Source organism: Lampris incognitus, chromosome 6, assembly GCF_029633865.1.
Source record: "Lampris incognitus isolate fLamInc1 chromosome 6, fLamInc1.hap2, whole genome shotgun sequence".
NCBI classification, from domain to species: domain Eukaryota; kingdom Metazoa; phylum Chordata; class Actinopteri; order Lampriformes; family Lampridae; genus Lampris; species Lampris incognitus.
The window spans coordinates 54,832,137-54,844,636 of NC_079216.1; the positions used below are offsets into that span (position 1 = coordinate 54,832,137).

A 12,500-nucleotide genomic window follows, 5' to 3' on the forward strand; every position below is an offset into this window, starting at 1 on the left:
GCTGCAGACTACCACATGCCTCCTCTGATACATGTGGAGTTGCCAGCCGCTCCTTTTCACCTGAGAGTGAGGAGTTTCACCAGGGGGAAGTAGCGCGTGGGAGGATCACGCTATTCCCCCCCAGTCCCCCCCCCCCCCAAACAGGCGCCCCGACTGACCAGAGGAGGCGCTAGTGCAGCAACCAGGACACATACCCACATCTGGCTTCCCACCCGCAGACACGGCCAATTGTGTCTGTAGGAACGCCGACCAAGCCGGAGGTAACATGGGGATTCAAACCGTCGAGCCCCAGGTTGGTAGGCAACGGAACAAACCATGGATATGTGTTTTTATCTTTTGTGTTGCACTGCTGTGGGCTGGGTGAAATGAAATTTGGTTTCTCTTGTGTATGGCAAGTACATGATAGAAATGACAATAAATTGTCCCCGATTCCTAAATGTGAATGGTTGAGAGTTTCGAAATACGCAAAAGGTAAATCTAGGAGTTTGTCATGGATGGCACTGTAATGGCGCTAGTTCTGTGTTACCTGTGTCAGCAGACCGGGCTGGATCTGCAGGGGTTGGGCACCGGGGGCCTGTGTCACTATGGGAACAGCATTTTCCATCCGCACAGAGTAGCTTGTGTGCTTGGAAGGGGACGCCTGTAGCCCTGCACAAAAAAAAAAAAGCACTTGTAAAAGGGGTGTGTGTGTTAATGAATGCACAACACAAAACACTCCACAACTGTCACTTAAAAACATTCCTTCTATGCACAGAAACTAACAGGCAAAATACATCAGAAAATATGCACATGATTTAGCTGTACTCATCAGGATGTCCAAACCCATGTGCTATGCAAAATTATGCTAATTCTACATGGAAAAATGAAAGAGCTGTCATGGCGAAGGTACAAAAAAGTCTTTTACAGTTTCTGCTGATGGTTATTTCTATCAGCCCCACAATCATACAATGGCTAAAGAAATAGAAAAAAAAAATTCTTAGCGCGCCCTTGCTCTCCCGGTGCGAACACGGAGCGGACAAAAGCCAGCAGAGAAAGCACTGAGCCAAGATGTTATTATAGTGCCTTTGAAATATCTAATTGCCTCATCAACTTATCATTGGATCACTGTTGTATGTAAAGCATGACATCACCTTGGGGGCGCTGGTGTAACGCAGCATATTCTGCTCTGCAAATAGAGAAAAACCCTGCCTGTGTATGCTCAGAGAGTTGGTTCGCTTTGAAACTAGTGTTTATCTCCAGCTATCACCACCACCCAAAGACAAAGATGACAAGCCATCCATCCATTATCCAAGCCGCTTATCCCAATTGGGGTCGCGGGGATGCTGGAGCCTATCCCAGCAGTCATTGGGCAGCAGGCAGGGAAACCACTCTGGACTGGCTGCCAGTCCATCACAGGGCCGACACATTCACACCTAGGAACAATTTAGTACGGCCGATTCACCTGACCTACATGTCTTTGGACTGTGGGAGGAAACCGGAGCCCCCAGAGGAAACCCACGCAGACATGGGGAGAGCATGCAAACTCCACACAGAGGACCTCCTGGGATGACCCCCAAGGTTGGACAACCCCGGGGCTCGAACCCAGGACCTTCGTGCTGTGAGGTGACCACGCTAACCACTGCTTTTTTGTACCATTAATTAGAGATGTCTCAATACCACTTTTTCACTTCTGATATCGATACCACAGCTTTGGCTGTCTGCCAATACTGATATCAATCCAATATTTTGTTTTACTCTTGTACTACTACTACTACTACAACTGATGACAAGATAACAAGCCAACAGCATAATTTCTGTTGTTGTTTTTTTTTCTTTTGTAGGTTTTATAATTTCATTTTGATCATAATAATTGATGATTTTTGCCAGGTTTCTCAAAAGTTATTGCAGCAGATATCACAGCTATAACACAGATTATGTCCGTTCGTATGCCGATTTGTACCAACCAGTCGGGACATCTTACCTTGGAAGCCGGGTGGGCAGACAATGAGCGCCTGCTGGAATGGGTCCGGTCGCGCGGCGCAGAGCTGAGGAGCCCCCGGCTGCAGGGGCATGCTCCTCTGGGCCACGGCCGCCATGGAGGCAGCGGAGGGCTGGTAGAGTGCAGATTGGTAGTTAAGTATGGAGACATCAGGATTGGCAAGGGAAAGGGTGGCTTTGGTGGTGGAGGAAGGAGCCAGGTTGGTGGCCTAAAGGAATGGTGGGACCAAAATAAAAATCAATGAGCATGAAGGTGGTGAATGGGTATGGGGGGGAAATGGAACGGTGCAGAGTAGAAAGGTTGAATAGCAGCATGCTAAGACAGAACAAAAAGGCATACTCAAATACACACGCGCGCGCACACACACACACGCACGCGTGCGCGCGCACACAGACAAAAACAATCGGATCATTAAGAGGGGATGGATGGCAGAGCATCCATCAACGGTGAAAGAGTAGGGACAAGGAACCGAGAGAAGGAACAAGGAAATGGGGTGATGGATGCTGATGTTTCTCAGAGCACGTAGAATGGATTTTATTAATTAGAAAGTGGAAAAAATGAGGCAGGGGGGGGGCACACAGGGGTTCAAGTCAGTGCTACAATTCATAGAATAATCAACCATCAATGTTCCTGCAAAATGCCACCAAGGCACATTTAGATGGAAATGTGATTACGTGCCATCTATTGTGTGCACTGACCCACAAGGTCTTACTTCTTCATGTTAGAGTAATGTGCGACTGGAAAGGAAACGGGTGCTACATGCGGGGAGATTTTTATTGGAGGCATATCCAACAATGAGCACATTGCCTGCGGTGTGTCATGACAGACTACTGCACATTATACTTATGAAATGGGAGTGCTTCTGGTTCATATCAATATGGTAAAATACTTTGCTTGTAAGATGTGAGCAAATAGGAGTGACCGAGTCAAGCAGCAATATGCCCTGGCTGGAAAAAGACAACAGGAAGGAGGGAGCAGCGGGGAGGAGTGACAGAACGACACTGCTGCATACAATGGTTTGTATGTCTTCTATGCGGCAACCCTAAACCGCATATAGCTCTCAAAAACATTCATACCCGGCTTTCCGGGTAGTGTAGCAGTCTATTCTGTCGCCTACCAACACGGGGATCGCCGGTTCGAATCCCCGTGTTACCTCCAGCGTGGTCGGGTGTCCCTACAGACACAATTAGCCGTGTCTGCGGGGGGGGGGGAAGCCGGATGTGGGTATGTGTCCTGGTTGCACTAGTGCCTCCTCTGGTCGGTTGGGGCACCTGTTTCGGGGGGCTGGGGGGAATAGTATGATCCTCCCATGCGCTATGTCCCCCTGGCGAAACTCCTCAGTCAGGTGAAAAGAAGCGGCTGGTGACTCCACGTGTATTGGAGGAGGCATGTGGTAGTCTGCAGCCCTCCCCGAATTGGCAGAGTGGTTGGTGCAGTGACCAAGATGGCTCAGAGACTGGGGTACTTTGCCGGATAAAAATGGGTAGAAAAAGGGGAAGAAAAAAAAACATCTATACACCTTCCCTTGGCAGAATTTTTTTTTTTTGGGTTCTTTCCCCTCTTTTTCTCCCCAATTGTATCTGGCCAATTATCATAGTCTTCTGAGCCGTCCCGGTCGCTGCTCCACCCCCTCTGCCAATCCGGGGAGGGCTGCAGATTACCACAAGCCTCCTCCCATACATGTGGAGTCGCCAGCTGCTTCTTTTCACCTGACAGTGAGGAGTTTCACCAGGGGGACGTAGTGCGCGGGAGGATCCCGCTATTCCCCCCAGTTAACCCCCCCCCCCGAACAGGCGCCCTGACTGACCAGAGGAGGCGCTAGTGCAGTGACCAGGACACACACCCAAATCCGGCTTCCGACCCGCAGACACAGCCAATTGTGTCTGTAGGGACACCCGACCAAGCCGGGGGCAACACGGGGATTCGAACCGCCAATCTCCGTGTTGGTAGGCAATGGAATAGCCTGCCACGCCACCCGGACACCCCCTTGGCAGTTACTAACCCACTCACGAGGAGAGTGCCGGAATCCAATTACATTACATTAAGTCTGCTTAGGTTCAAATGTTGCAGACCCATAATGAGCAGACATAATGAGCCTCGGCGGGGAAGTTTGACATTTTGCGTCACAGCTTTGCTATCTGGCCTCTACTTTCGTTGTGCCTGACAGGAGCAATATTTCCCCACCGACATAGATTGTGTTGTTGAGCTTAGGCATTAGTATAGATCATTAATAAGGCATGAGCAGCACGCAGAGAGCCTGGGAACATCCTGGATACAAACAAATGCTTTTAAGTGACATTGTTTGCTCAGCTCGCACTGCATGTCGTGTTTGTTGCACAACAACCGTCTAATTTTAGCTCTTTCATTAAGGTTAGAAAGGGGGAGGGCAACGCAGACAGACAGTACTTTCATTTTTCATTTGCTCTGTTTAGCGTGTTCGATGAGTGCCAGGGGAGGCAGCGTGATCAATACGGCCCTGTGACATTCATCATCTGCAAACACGCACGCAACATACCAGCCAAAGATGCATTCCCGCCTCGCCAGTGAATCCAACTAAATAAATCATAAATCACCGACTTAACTCCGAGAAATAAATAAATCACTGACTTAACTCTGTCTATACGCCCTCGGAGCGAGGCGCACAAAAAGACGGGCTGGCAGAGTGTTAATCCATTTAAATCACAGCAAGATTGGGGTTTTATCGCATGCCGCACGGCGTGAAACAGCTCGATATGTTTGGCGATAAAGAACTCTGTTTGCAAAAGTGAAGAGCAAAAAAAAAAAAAGGTCGGAATTGTAACTCGGCAAAAATCTGGCACACCTCGCACAACGACGCACGGTGATTCCTTCAGAAAATGAAAGTCAGCAGTTTAGATTTGCACACTATATCGGCACAAAGTAGTAAAGCACCACAGGCTAAACCCAGGCAAATGGGAGGAAAGGAGAGGAGAGGAGTGTGAGGAAGAGGGGAGAGAGATGAGGGTGGGGGGCTGGCAAAGGGATTCTTAAGGCCTGAAAGCCCCAGAATGCAAGGCAAGCAGGAAGCGGAGCTTGTCATGTGTGTAATCAGCACTTTGTGACAATCCCACAGGACCTAAGGCACAGGCAGAAACGCACGCAGACAGACAGGCGGACATGCAGTATAGCAGATAGACAGACCGGTAAGTGGAAAGACAAACAGACAAATTCCAGTTGTTTTTTTTTTTTTGTTGGAAGTGGGACACACCCATGTGCAAAAAAAAATTACATTTACATTTACCCCCAACTAATTGATATGGATGGATCAGGGTGCAAACTACAGGGCAGCCGGGGGCAGTTTGGCTCCTCTTAATAAGACATGAGCTCCCCTGAAAACAGGATTTGTAAATTGGGGGGGGGGGCTCTAATATATTGACAATATGTTATTTTTGCCATGCATTTCTATTTTTCTGTACCTTTATCATCACGGATCACGCATAAAATTAGGCTATTATCAATGTATGATTCATGCATGAGGGTGATTCATCACTAATTTACTTTAATAAAGACACCGGCACGCATGCTATTCCTGCCAACACCATCGGAGCGTGGGAATAACTCACTGTAACTCCAAGATCGGAAAAAACAAACAGACTGTGTGCCAAATCGCACGTGTTTATAGGCTGTTTTGCTATTTGACCTAAACGTGTCTTATTTGTGCCAGTAAACTATATATATATTATATATATATATATATATATATATATATATACACAGTATATATACTGGTGTATCAGATGTGCTGAAATAGAGCAAGTAGGCCTACATACTTGCAGCTATGAATGTTTTTTTGTAACAACAGCCATAGTCAATCTTCTCTTTGATGCATGTGTAACCCCCCCATGCCCCCCCCAAAAAAAGCTCCCCTGAAAGCCATGGCATAGTTTGCACACTGTGGATGGTGGGCCATCCATCCATCCATTATCCAAACTGCTTATCCTGCTCTCAGGGTCACGGGATGCTGGAGCCTATCCCAACAGTCATTGGGCGGCAGGCAGGGAGACACCCTGGACAAGCCGGCAGTCCATCACAGGGCCCACGCCCACGCCCACACACACACACACAAATACACACACACACACACACACACACACACACACACACACACACACACACACACACACACACACACACACACACACACACACACACACACACACACACACACACACATTCACACACCTAGGGAAAATTTAGTACGGCCGATTCACCTGACCTACATGTCTTTGGACTGTGGGAGGAAACCAGAGCACCTGGAGGAAACCCATGCAGACACGGGGAGAACATGCAAACTCCACACAGAGGACGACCTGGGATGACCCCCAAGGTTGGACTGCCCCGAGGTTCGAACCGAGGACCTTCTTGTTGTGAGACGACTGCGCAAACCACTGGGCCACCGTGCCGCCCACTGATATAACAGATGTGCTGAAATAAAGCAAGAAGTCCTACATGCTTGCAGCTATGAATGCTTCTTTGCAACAACAGTCATAGTCAGTCCTCTCTTTGATGCCAGGCAACCCCCCTCAAAAAAAAGTTCCCCTGAAAGCCATGGCATAGTTTGCACACTGGATGGTGGGCCATGGTTAGAGAAATTCAATGCCAGGACTTTCTTTGCCGGATAGCATACTGCTGAGTACATACATTCATGTTTGTTTCTGAAGTTTTTTAAGATGTTGAGTAAAAGCTCTTCAGCAGTGGTACCTGGCTGTGCACAGTGTTAAGCTGGTTGTTGAATGTCATGGTGAGGTTGGTGGAGGTGCTGGGAGCCACATGGGTAATAAAGGGCGTCTTGCTCTGGTTGACCGTATCGTACATGTTCACACGACGCTTACATATCTCCATGTTTTGGAAGCACGACTTCACACTAAGAGAGAGACAGAGAGACATAGAAGACAAAGAAGTTAACATGATGTCCTGTGAGTAGAGCCAGATGTTGCTCTGTGGGTCAAAATCAAATTCATTTCCATCCATCGATCCATTATCCAAACCACTAATCATATTCGGGTCGTGGGGATGCTGGAGCCTATCCCAGCAGTCATTGGGTGGTAGGTGGGGAGACACCCTGGACAGGCCGCCAGGCCATCACAGGGCTGACACATTCACACCTAGGGATAATTTAGTACGGCCGATTCACCTGACCTACATGTCTTTGGACTGTGGGAGGAAACCGGAGCACCCGGAGGAAACCCACGCAGACACGGGGAGAACATGCAAACTCCACACAGAGGATGATCCGGGATGACCCCCAAGGTTGGACTACCCCGGGGCTCGAACTCAGGATCTTCTTGCTGTGAGGCGACCGCACTAACCACTGTGCCATCATGCCACCATGTGTGTATACATATATAAAATTAATTTCATTCATTGATATATCCATCCATCCATTATCCAAACTGCTTATCCTACTCTCAGGGTCACAGGGATGTTGGAGCCTATCCCAGCGGTCATTGGGCGGCAGGCGGGGAGACACCCTGGACAGGCTGCCAGGCCATCACAGGACATCATTCATATATATTTTATATAATAATACAATAATATATATATTGTATATATTATATATATTATTCACTCATATACATAAAATTCAAATTCATTTATGCGGGGGAAAAAAAGTGGATGAATGTGAATCCCTACTGTGTGCTGTGGGGTAAATCGAGCAGATGAGACATGGTAACAAAAGGGTGGTTGAGGGTTTCGATAGGCGTGATCCTCTTGTCCGCGTCGATGGTCAGCATCTTGGTCAACAAGTCAATGAACTCCCTCCTGTCTGCCTTCTCGGCCAGCATGTCGCTCCCCTCCAGATCCGAAGTCATATTCACCTGCGACCACAGGGCAAACACACACACATGCACACACACACACCCATATTATCCATATTACCATTTCAAGCAGACATTAAAAAGGCTGATTATGTATTCGAGGCCTCTGATGTTTCTGCAAACAACAGAAAAAAAAACCCCTCTCTCCTGCAGTTTTTTCCCATAGAGGGACCTATTAATAACCACAAGGCCTCGTCAGTTAGGGTGCCAGCATGTGTGTCAGATAGCACAGCGATAACCTTGCACCTTGGTGACATTACAAACATTTGCACTGGGATGCGGACCAGAAAAGACCCACCACTTAAAAATATCTGCCTGTGCCCTCGCTGAGATTTCTATCTCGGGAAGGGAAAATAAACCGAAAAATAGTTGACTCAGAAAACGCTGCCATTGGTTACCTGTTCCAAAAAAAAAAAAAAAAAGAGAAGAAAAACAGAAAACACTTTCACAAAGGACACCATTTTGAGAGCACCACTGAAAGGAGCCGACATGAGTCAACTTAACCGTAGTGCTGAATGCCGAGACGCTACTCGGGAGCTGCCTTAGAACAGCTTGGTTCTTCATCTGGATTAGACCTCGCGTCTGAGGTTGTGGATAAATAGCGGGCACAGCGGTGGATTTCTGCTCAGATGGAAAGCTCCGTAGCTGGCGAGGGCCGGTTTGCGAGGCGGGGGGGCTGATGAAGGGGACTGGGCTGTAAGACGGAGGTTTGTTTTAGGTGTCGGTAGTTTTAGACCAGGGTATCTCAACCTTCTCTGTCCGGGTACTTGTAACCCTTTAAATTACACTCCTTTCATTACACAGAAATAACCAAGAGTAAAGTAGATGTAATTGAACAACGATGACCAGTAATTACTGAGAATATGTGAGTCAACCCATGTGAAGATTGTTGTGTTGTAGTGTTGTTATTCTATGTTGAGTACACTGAGAGAGCCACGAAACCGGAGTCACACCCCATGTTGTGCAAACCTGCATGGCCAATAAACATGAACATGAAACATTGACAATTTTCTTTTTTTGGAAACCCCCCCCACACTTTTCTTCCCAGTTGTATCCGGCCAATTACCCCACTCTTCCGAGCTACCCCGATCGTTGCTCCGACCCCTCTGCTGACGATCCGGGGAGGGCTGCAGACTACCACATGCCTCCTCCGATACATGTGGAGTCACCAGCTGCTTCTTTTCACCCGACAGTGAGGAGTTTCACCAGGGCAACGTAGTGCGTGGGAGGATCACGCTATTCCTCCCAGTCCCCCCCCCCCCGAACAGGCATCCCGACCAACCAGAGGAGGTGCTAGTGCAGCGACCAGGACACACACCCAGATCCAGCTTCCCGCCCGCAGACAGGGCCAATTGTGTCTGTAGGGACACCCGACCAAGCCGGAGGAGGTAAGACGGGAATTCGAACCGCCGATCCCTGTGTTAGTAGGCAACAGAATAGACCACCACGCCACCCGCACACCCCAAGTTGACATTTTTCAACGGTTGACTTTCCATTGCTCACTTCCCAAAAAAATCACCAACATGTTCCTCATGAGTTCAGGTCTCGCCCGACGCCATTCTGAAAGGCACAAGACTGTCGCTTGAGGTCCCCGGCCAGCAGAAGCTGGAGGGAAGAGCGCCTGAGGCTGGACCTACCCGCACACGGGGACAGCGGCAACACCACACAGACACTGTTGTTTATTGTTATTGCCACGCAGAGGTAGAAGGCCCGTCTCTTATTAAAGACGCAACGCTTATCTCCAGGCCTGCTTCTGGGGGCTATCAGATGTGCCGCCAGTCAGCACCGCAAATCTGATTCAATTCTCTTCCCCTATGCATGTTATTCAGGCTTCGTAACCACTCCTCTCTGCTTGCCATCACCGCTGGCTGTGATAAAGGAATAATCTCCAAAATGATGTGAGAAATAATCACATTGTCCTCTGCTAGTGGAAGAGATGACTTTGGGAAAGGTGCACGGCTTGGCTGTAAATGCATGGCAGCCAGCAGGAGGCGGAGGTGTGCAGCTGCAATCTCGCCGCACGCCGGCGGCAAACACCGCAGTGCAAACAAGGAAAAATAATTTTGTCACTATTGTAATGCATTAACAATGGGCGGATGGTATCGCTGACAGGGAAAGAACCATCCATACATTCTAGAGGCAAATAAGACTTTTTTTAACCACTACACAAAAAAAAGGTCATTCTGAAACGCCACTCCGTATAAAGGAGATGAGCTTCAAACTAATTTGGTTACCCCGCGTGGCAACGGCTGTTTGCGGCACCACATCTGTGTCGCGAGGAGCAAAGACACGCCGCTCCACAGGCAGGGCACGGACAAGCAGATGTGGAGCGGCAGGACGGACCGGGCCACACCTCAGGAGATGTGGACTTACACACGCAGGCCTTTCTCCTGCACAGCACCGCCCTGCGGCTTCCTGATTACATGATTAATGAGTGACACGGGACGACCGAGTACAATAACTAATTGTGCATCTACACAATATCTTGGTGTGCCATTTTGAACCTGGGCGATATCATTTATTACTTATTGTTTACCACCGTTTCCTGCCCTGTTCACGCTACTGTTCAGACCACGCCATGTTCCCTCTCACCCCCGTGTGCTGCGCTCCTCTACGACCTCCAGTACAATAGCCTACTTGTGACAATGGAATAGACCGCTATGCTACCTGGACGCCTGCCAGCCACTTCTTTTCACCTGACAGTGAGGAGTTTCACCAGGGGGATATATCGCGTGGGAGGATCACGCTATCCCCCCCGGGACAAGCGCCCCGACCAGCCAGAGGAGGCGCTCGTGCAGCAACAAGGAAACATACCCACTTCCGGCTTCCCATGCACAGACACGGCCAATTGTGTCTGTAAAGACGCCCGACCGAGCCGGAGTTAACACGGGGATTTGAACCGGCGATCCCTGTGTTGATAGGCAACGGAATAGACCGCTACGTCACCCGGATGCCCATAATACACTTTGAATATTGCTCATACATGGATTGGCACAAACACCAAATCCTTAATTAGTGTTTTTTTTCATCAATTCTTTAGTTTTTTATTATTATTATTATCATTGTAGTCGGTATTTACTTGTGTATATGTATATATACGTATGTCTGAGCACAATGTACCAAGTCCAATTCCTTGTATGCAAACAAACTTGGCCAATAAAGCTGACTCTGACTCTGGAACATGCAGATTTGCAGACATACTTAATCTTAGCAGGAGGAAGAGGAGAAGAGAGCAGAGGGGTAAGTAGATTAGGAAAAGGTCAAAACGTAAAGAAAATATGAGCCGTGCACCACGGTGTGATTTATATTTCATTACCTTTTCCAATTCACTTTCCCCTTCTTTTTTTTTTATCCTTCGGCAGTTTCTGCCGCCATGTCTTCACTCATTTAAACACGTCCCTGAGATATTTCGGACCTGCAGATTAAGCAGAATCCGTTCTCGAGTTGCTCTTGTCTACAGCGGGCCTCCGCCAGGGGTCTTTACAGTAAACACGTCTTACGCCCTCTCAGATCAGATATACTTGGAAGTACTGTACACTCTCAACACATTTCCCAGGATCGGGAGGAGGAGGAGGAGGAGGAGGTTCATTATCTCTTCCTGGCACCCAGCCCTTCTGTCTCTCGGAGCCCTCAGCTACATCATCCATTATACACACTCAGACAGATGTCCACACTGCTGACTTGTTTATATGGCCCCAATTCGGAGATGGGGCAAAATAGGCACTTTTCCCTCACACTAAGCCTTGGCAGCTCTGTATCTCTTCTTTTGTTTTTTTTTTTGTTTTTTTTTTTTTTTCATTATTTTATTTTACAGAAAGCTGACTCTAGCTGTAAAAGTAAGAATACAGCACAAGGCTTGGGGCAGAGAGCAGGAGATCACCCAGGGGATATGCTACCGCTGCATGTTGGTTTCATTAGACTCCTGTGCTCTCTGTGTGTGTGTGTGTGTGTGTGTTTGATAGTGTGCACAAGTGTGTGAACTGTATACCAAAGCTCAGGTAGACAGGGATATTACCTGCCCTAAGCCAGCCGCATGTTATACCAGACAGGGCAGACGGCAGCCCTGGGCATTACTGGTTCCCTAATTGTCTCGATAACATGCGTCGGTTGTCCACATGAACAAATTTGATGAGGCTGTTATTTGTGCCTCAATACCATGATGGCACGACGATGGAAACATTTCACATGTTTAATTTTGTTGGACTTTTTCCTCCCTTACAGGTCACTATCAGAGGGCGTGTCAAGGAATGTATGGGTAAGAAAATATATCTATCCATCCATCCATCCATCCATCCATTCCCAGAACTGTTTATCCTGCTCTCTGGGTCGTGGGGATGCTGGAGCCTATCCCAGCAGTCATTGGGCGGCAGGTGGAGAGACACCCTGGACAGGCCGCCAGGCCATCACACAGGGCCGACACACACACATTCACACCTAGGGACAATTTAGTATGGCTGATTCACCTGACCTACATGTCTTTGGACTGTGGGAGGAAACCGGAGCACCTGGAGGAAACCCACACAGACACGGGGAGAACATGCAAAATCCACTCCACACAGAGGATGACCTGGGATGACCCCCAAGGTTGGACTACCCCGGGGCTCGAACCCAGGACTTTCTCGCTTTCGAGGTGACTGCACTAACCACTAGGATGTATCTTCAAATTATATATATGCCCTGTGATG

The 12,500-nt window shown here is 48.4% G+C and overlaps 1 protein-coding gene across 1 annotated transcript in view; it reads right to left on the minus strand.

The window, feature by feature from the left end:
- hipk2 (homeodomain interacting protein kinase 2) overlaps nucleotides 1-12,500 on the minus strand; it is a 144,146-nt gene that overhangs the window by 17,495 nt on the left and 114,151 nt on the right. The window contains exons 7-10 of the mRNA XM_056281503.1: nucleotides 7,631-7,815; nucleotides 6,698-6,860; nucleotides 1,961-2,186; nucleotides 527-648 (exon numbers count right to left, since the gene is read on the minus strand). Coding sequence (XP_056137478.1) covers nucleotides 527-648; nucleotides 1,961-2,186; nucleotides 6,698-6,860; nucleotides 7,631-7,815 — 696 coding nt within the window. The remainder of the gene's footprint in view (nucleotides 1-526; nucleotides 649-1,960; nucleotides 2,187-6,697; nucleotides 6,861-7,630; nucleotides 7,816-12,500) is intronic.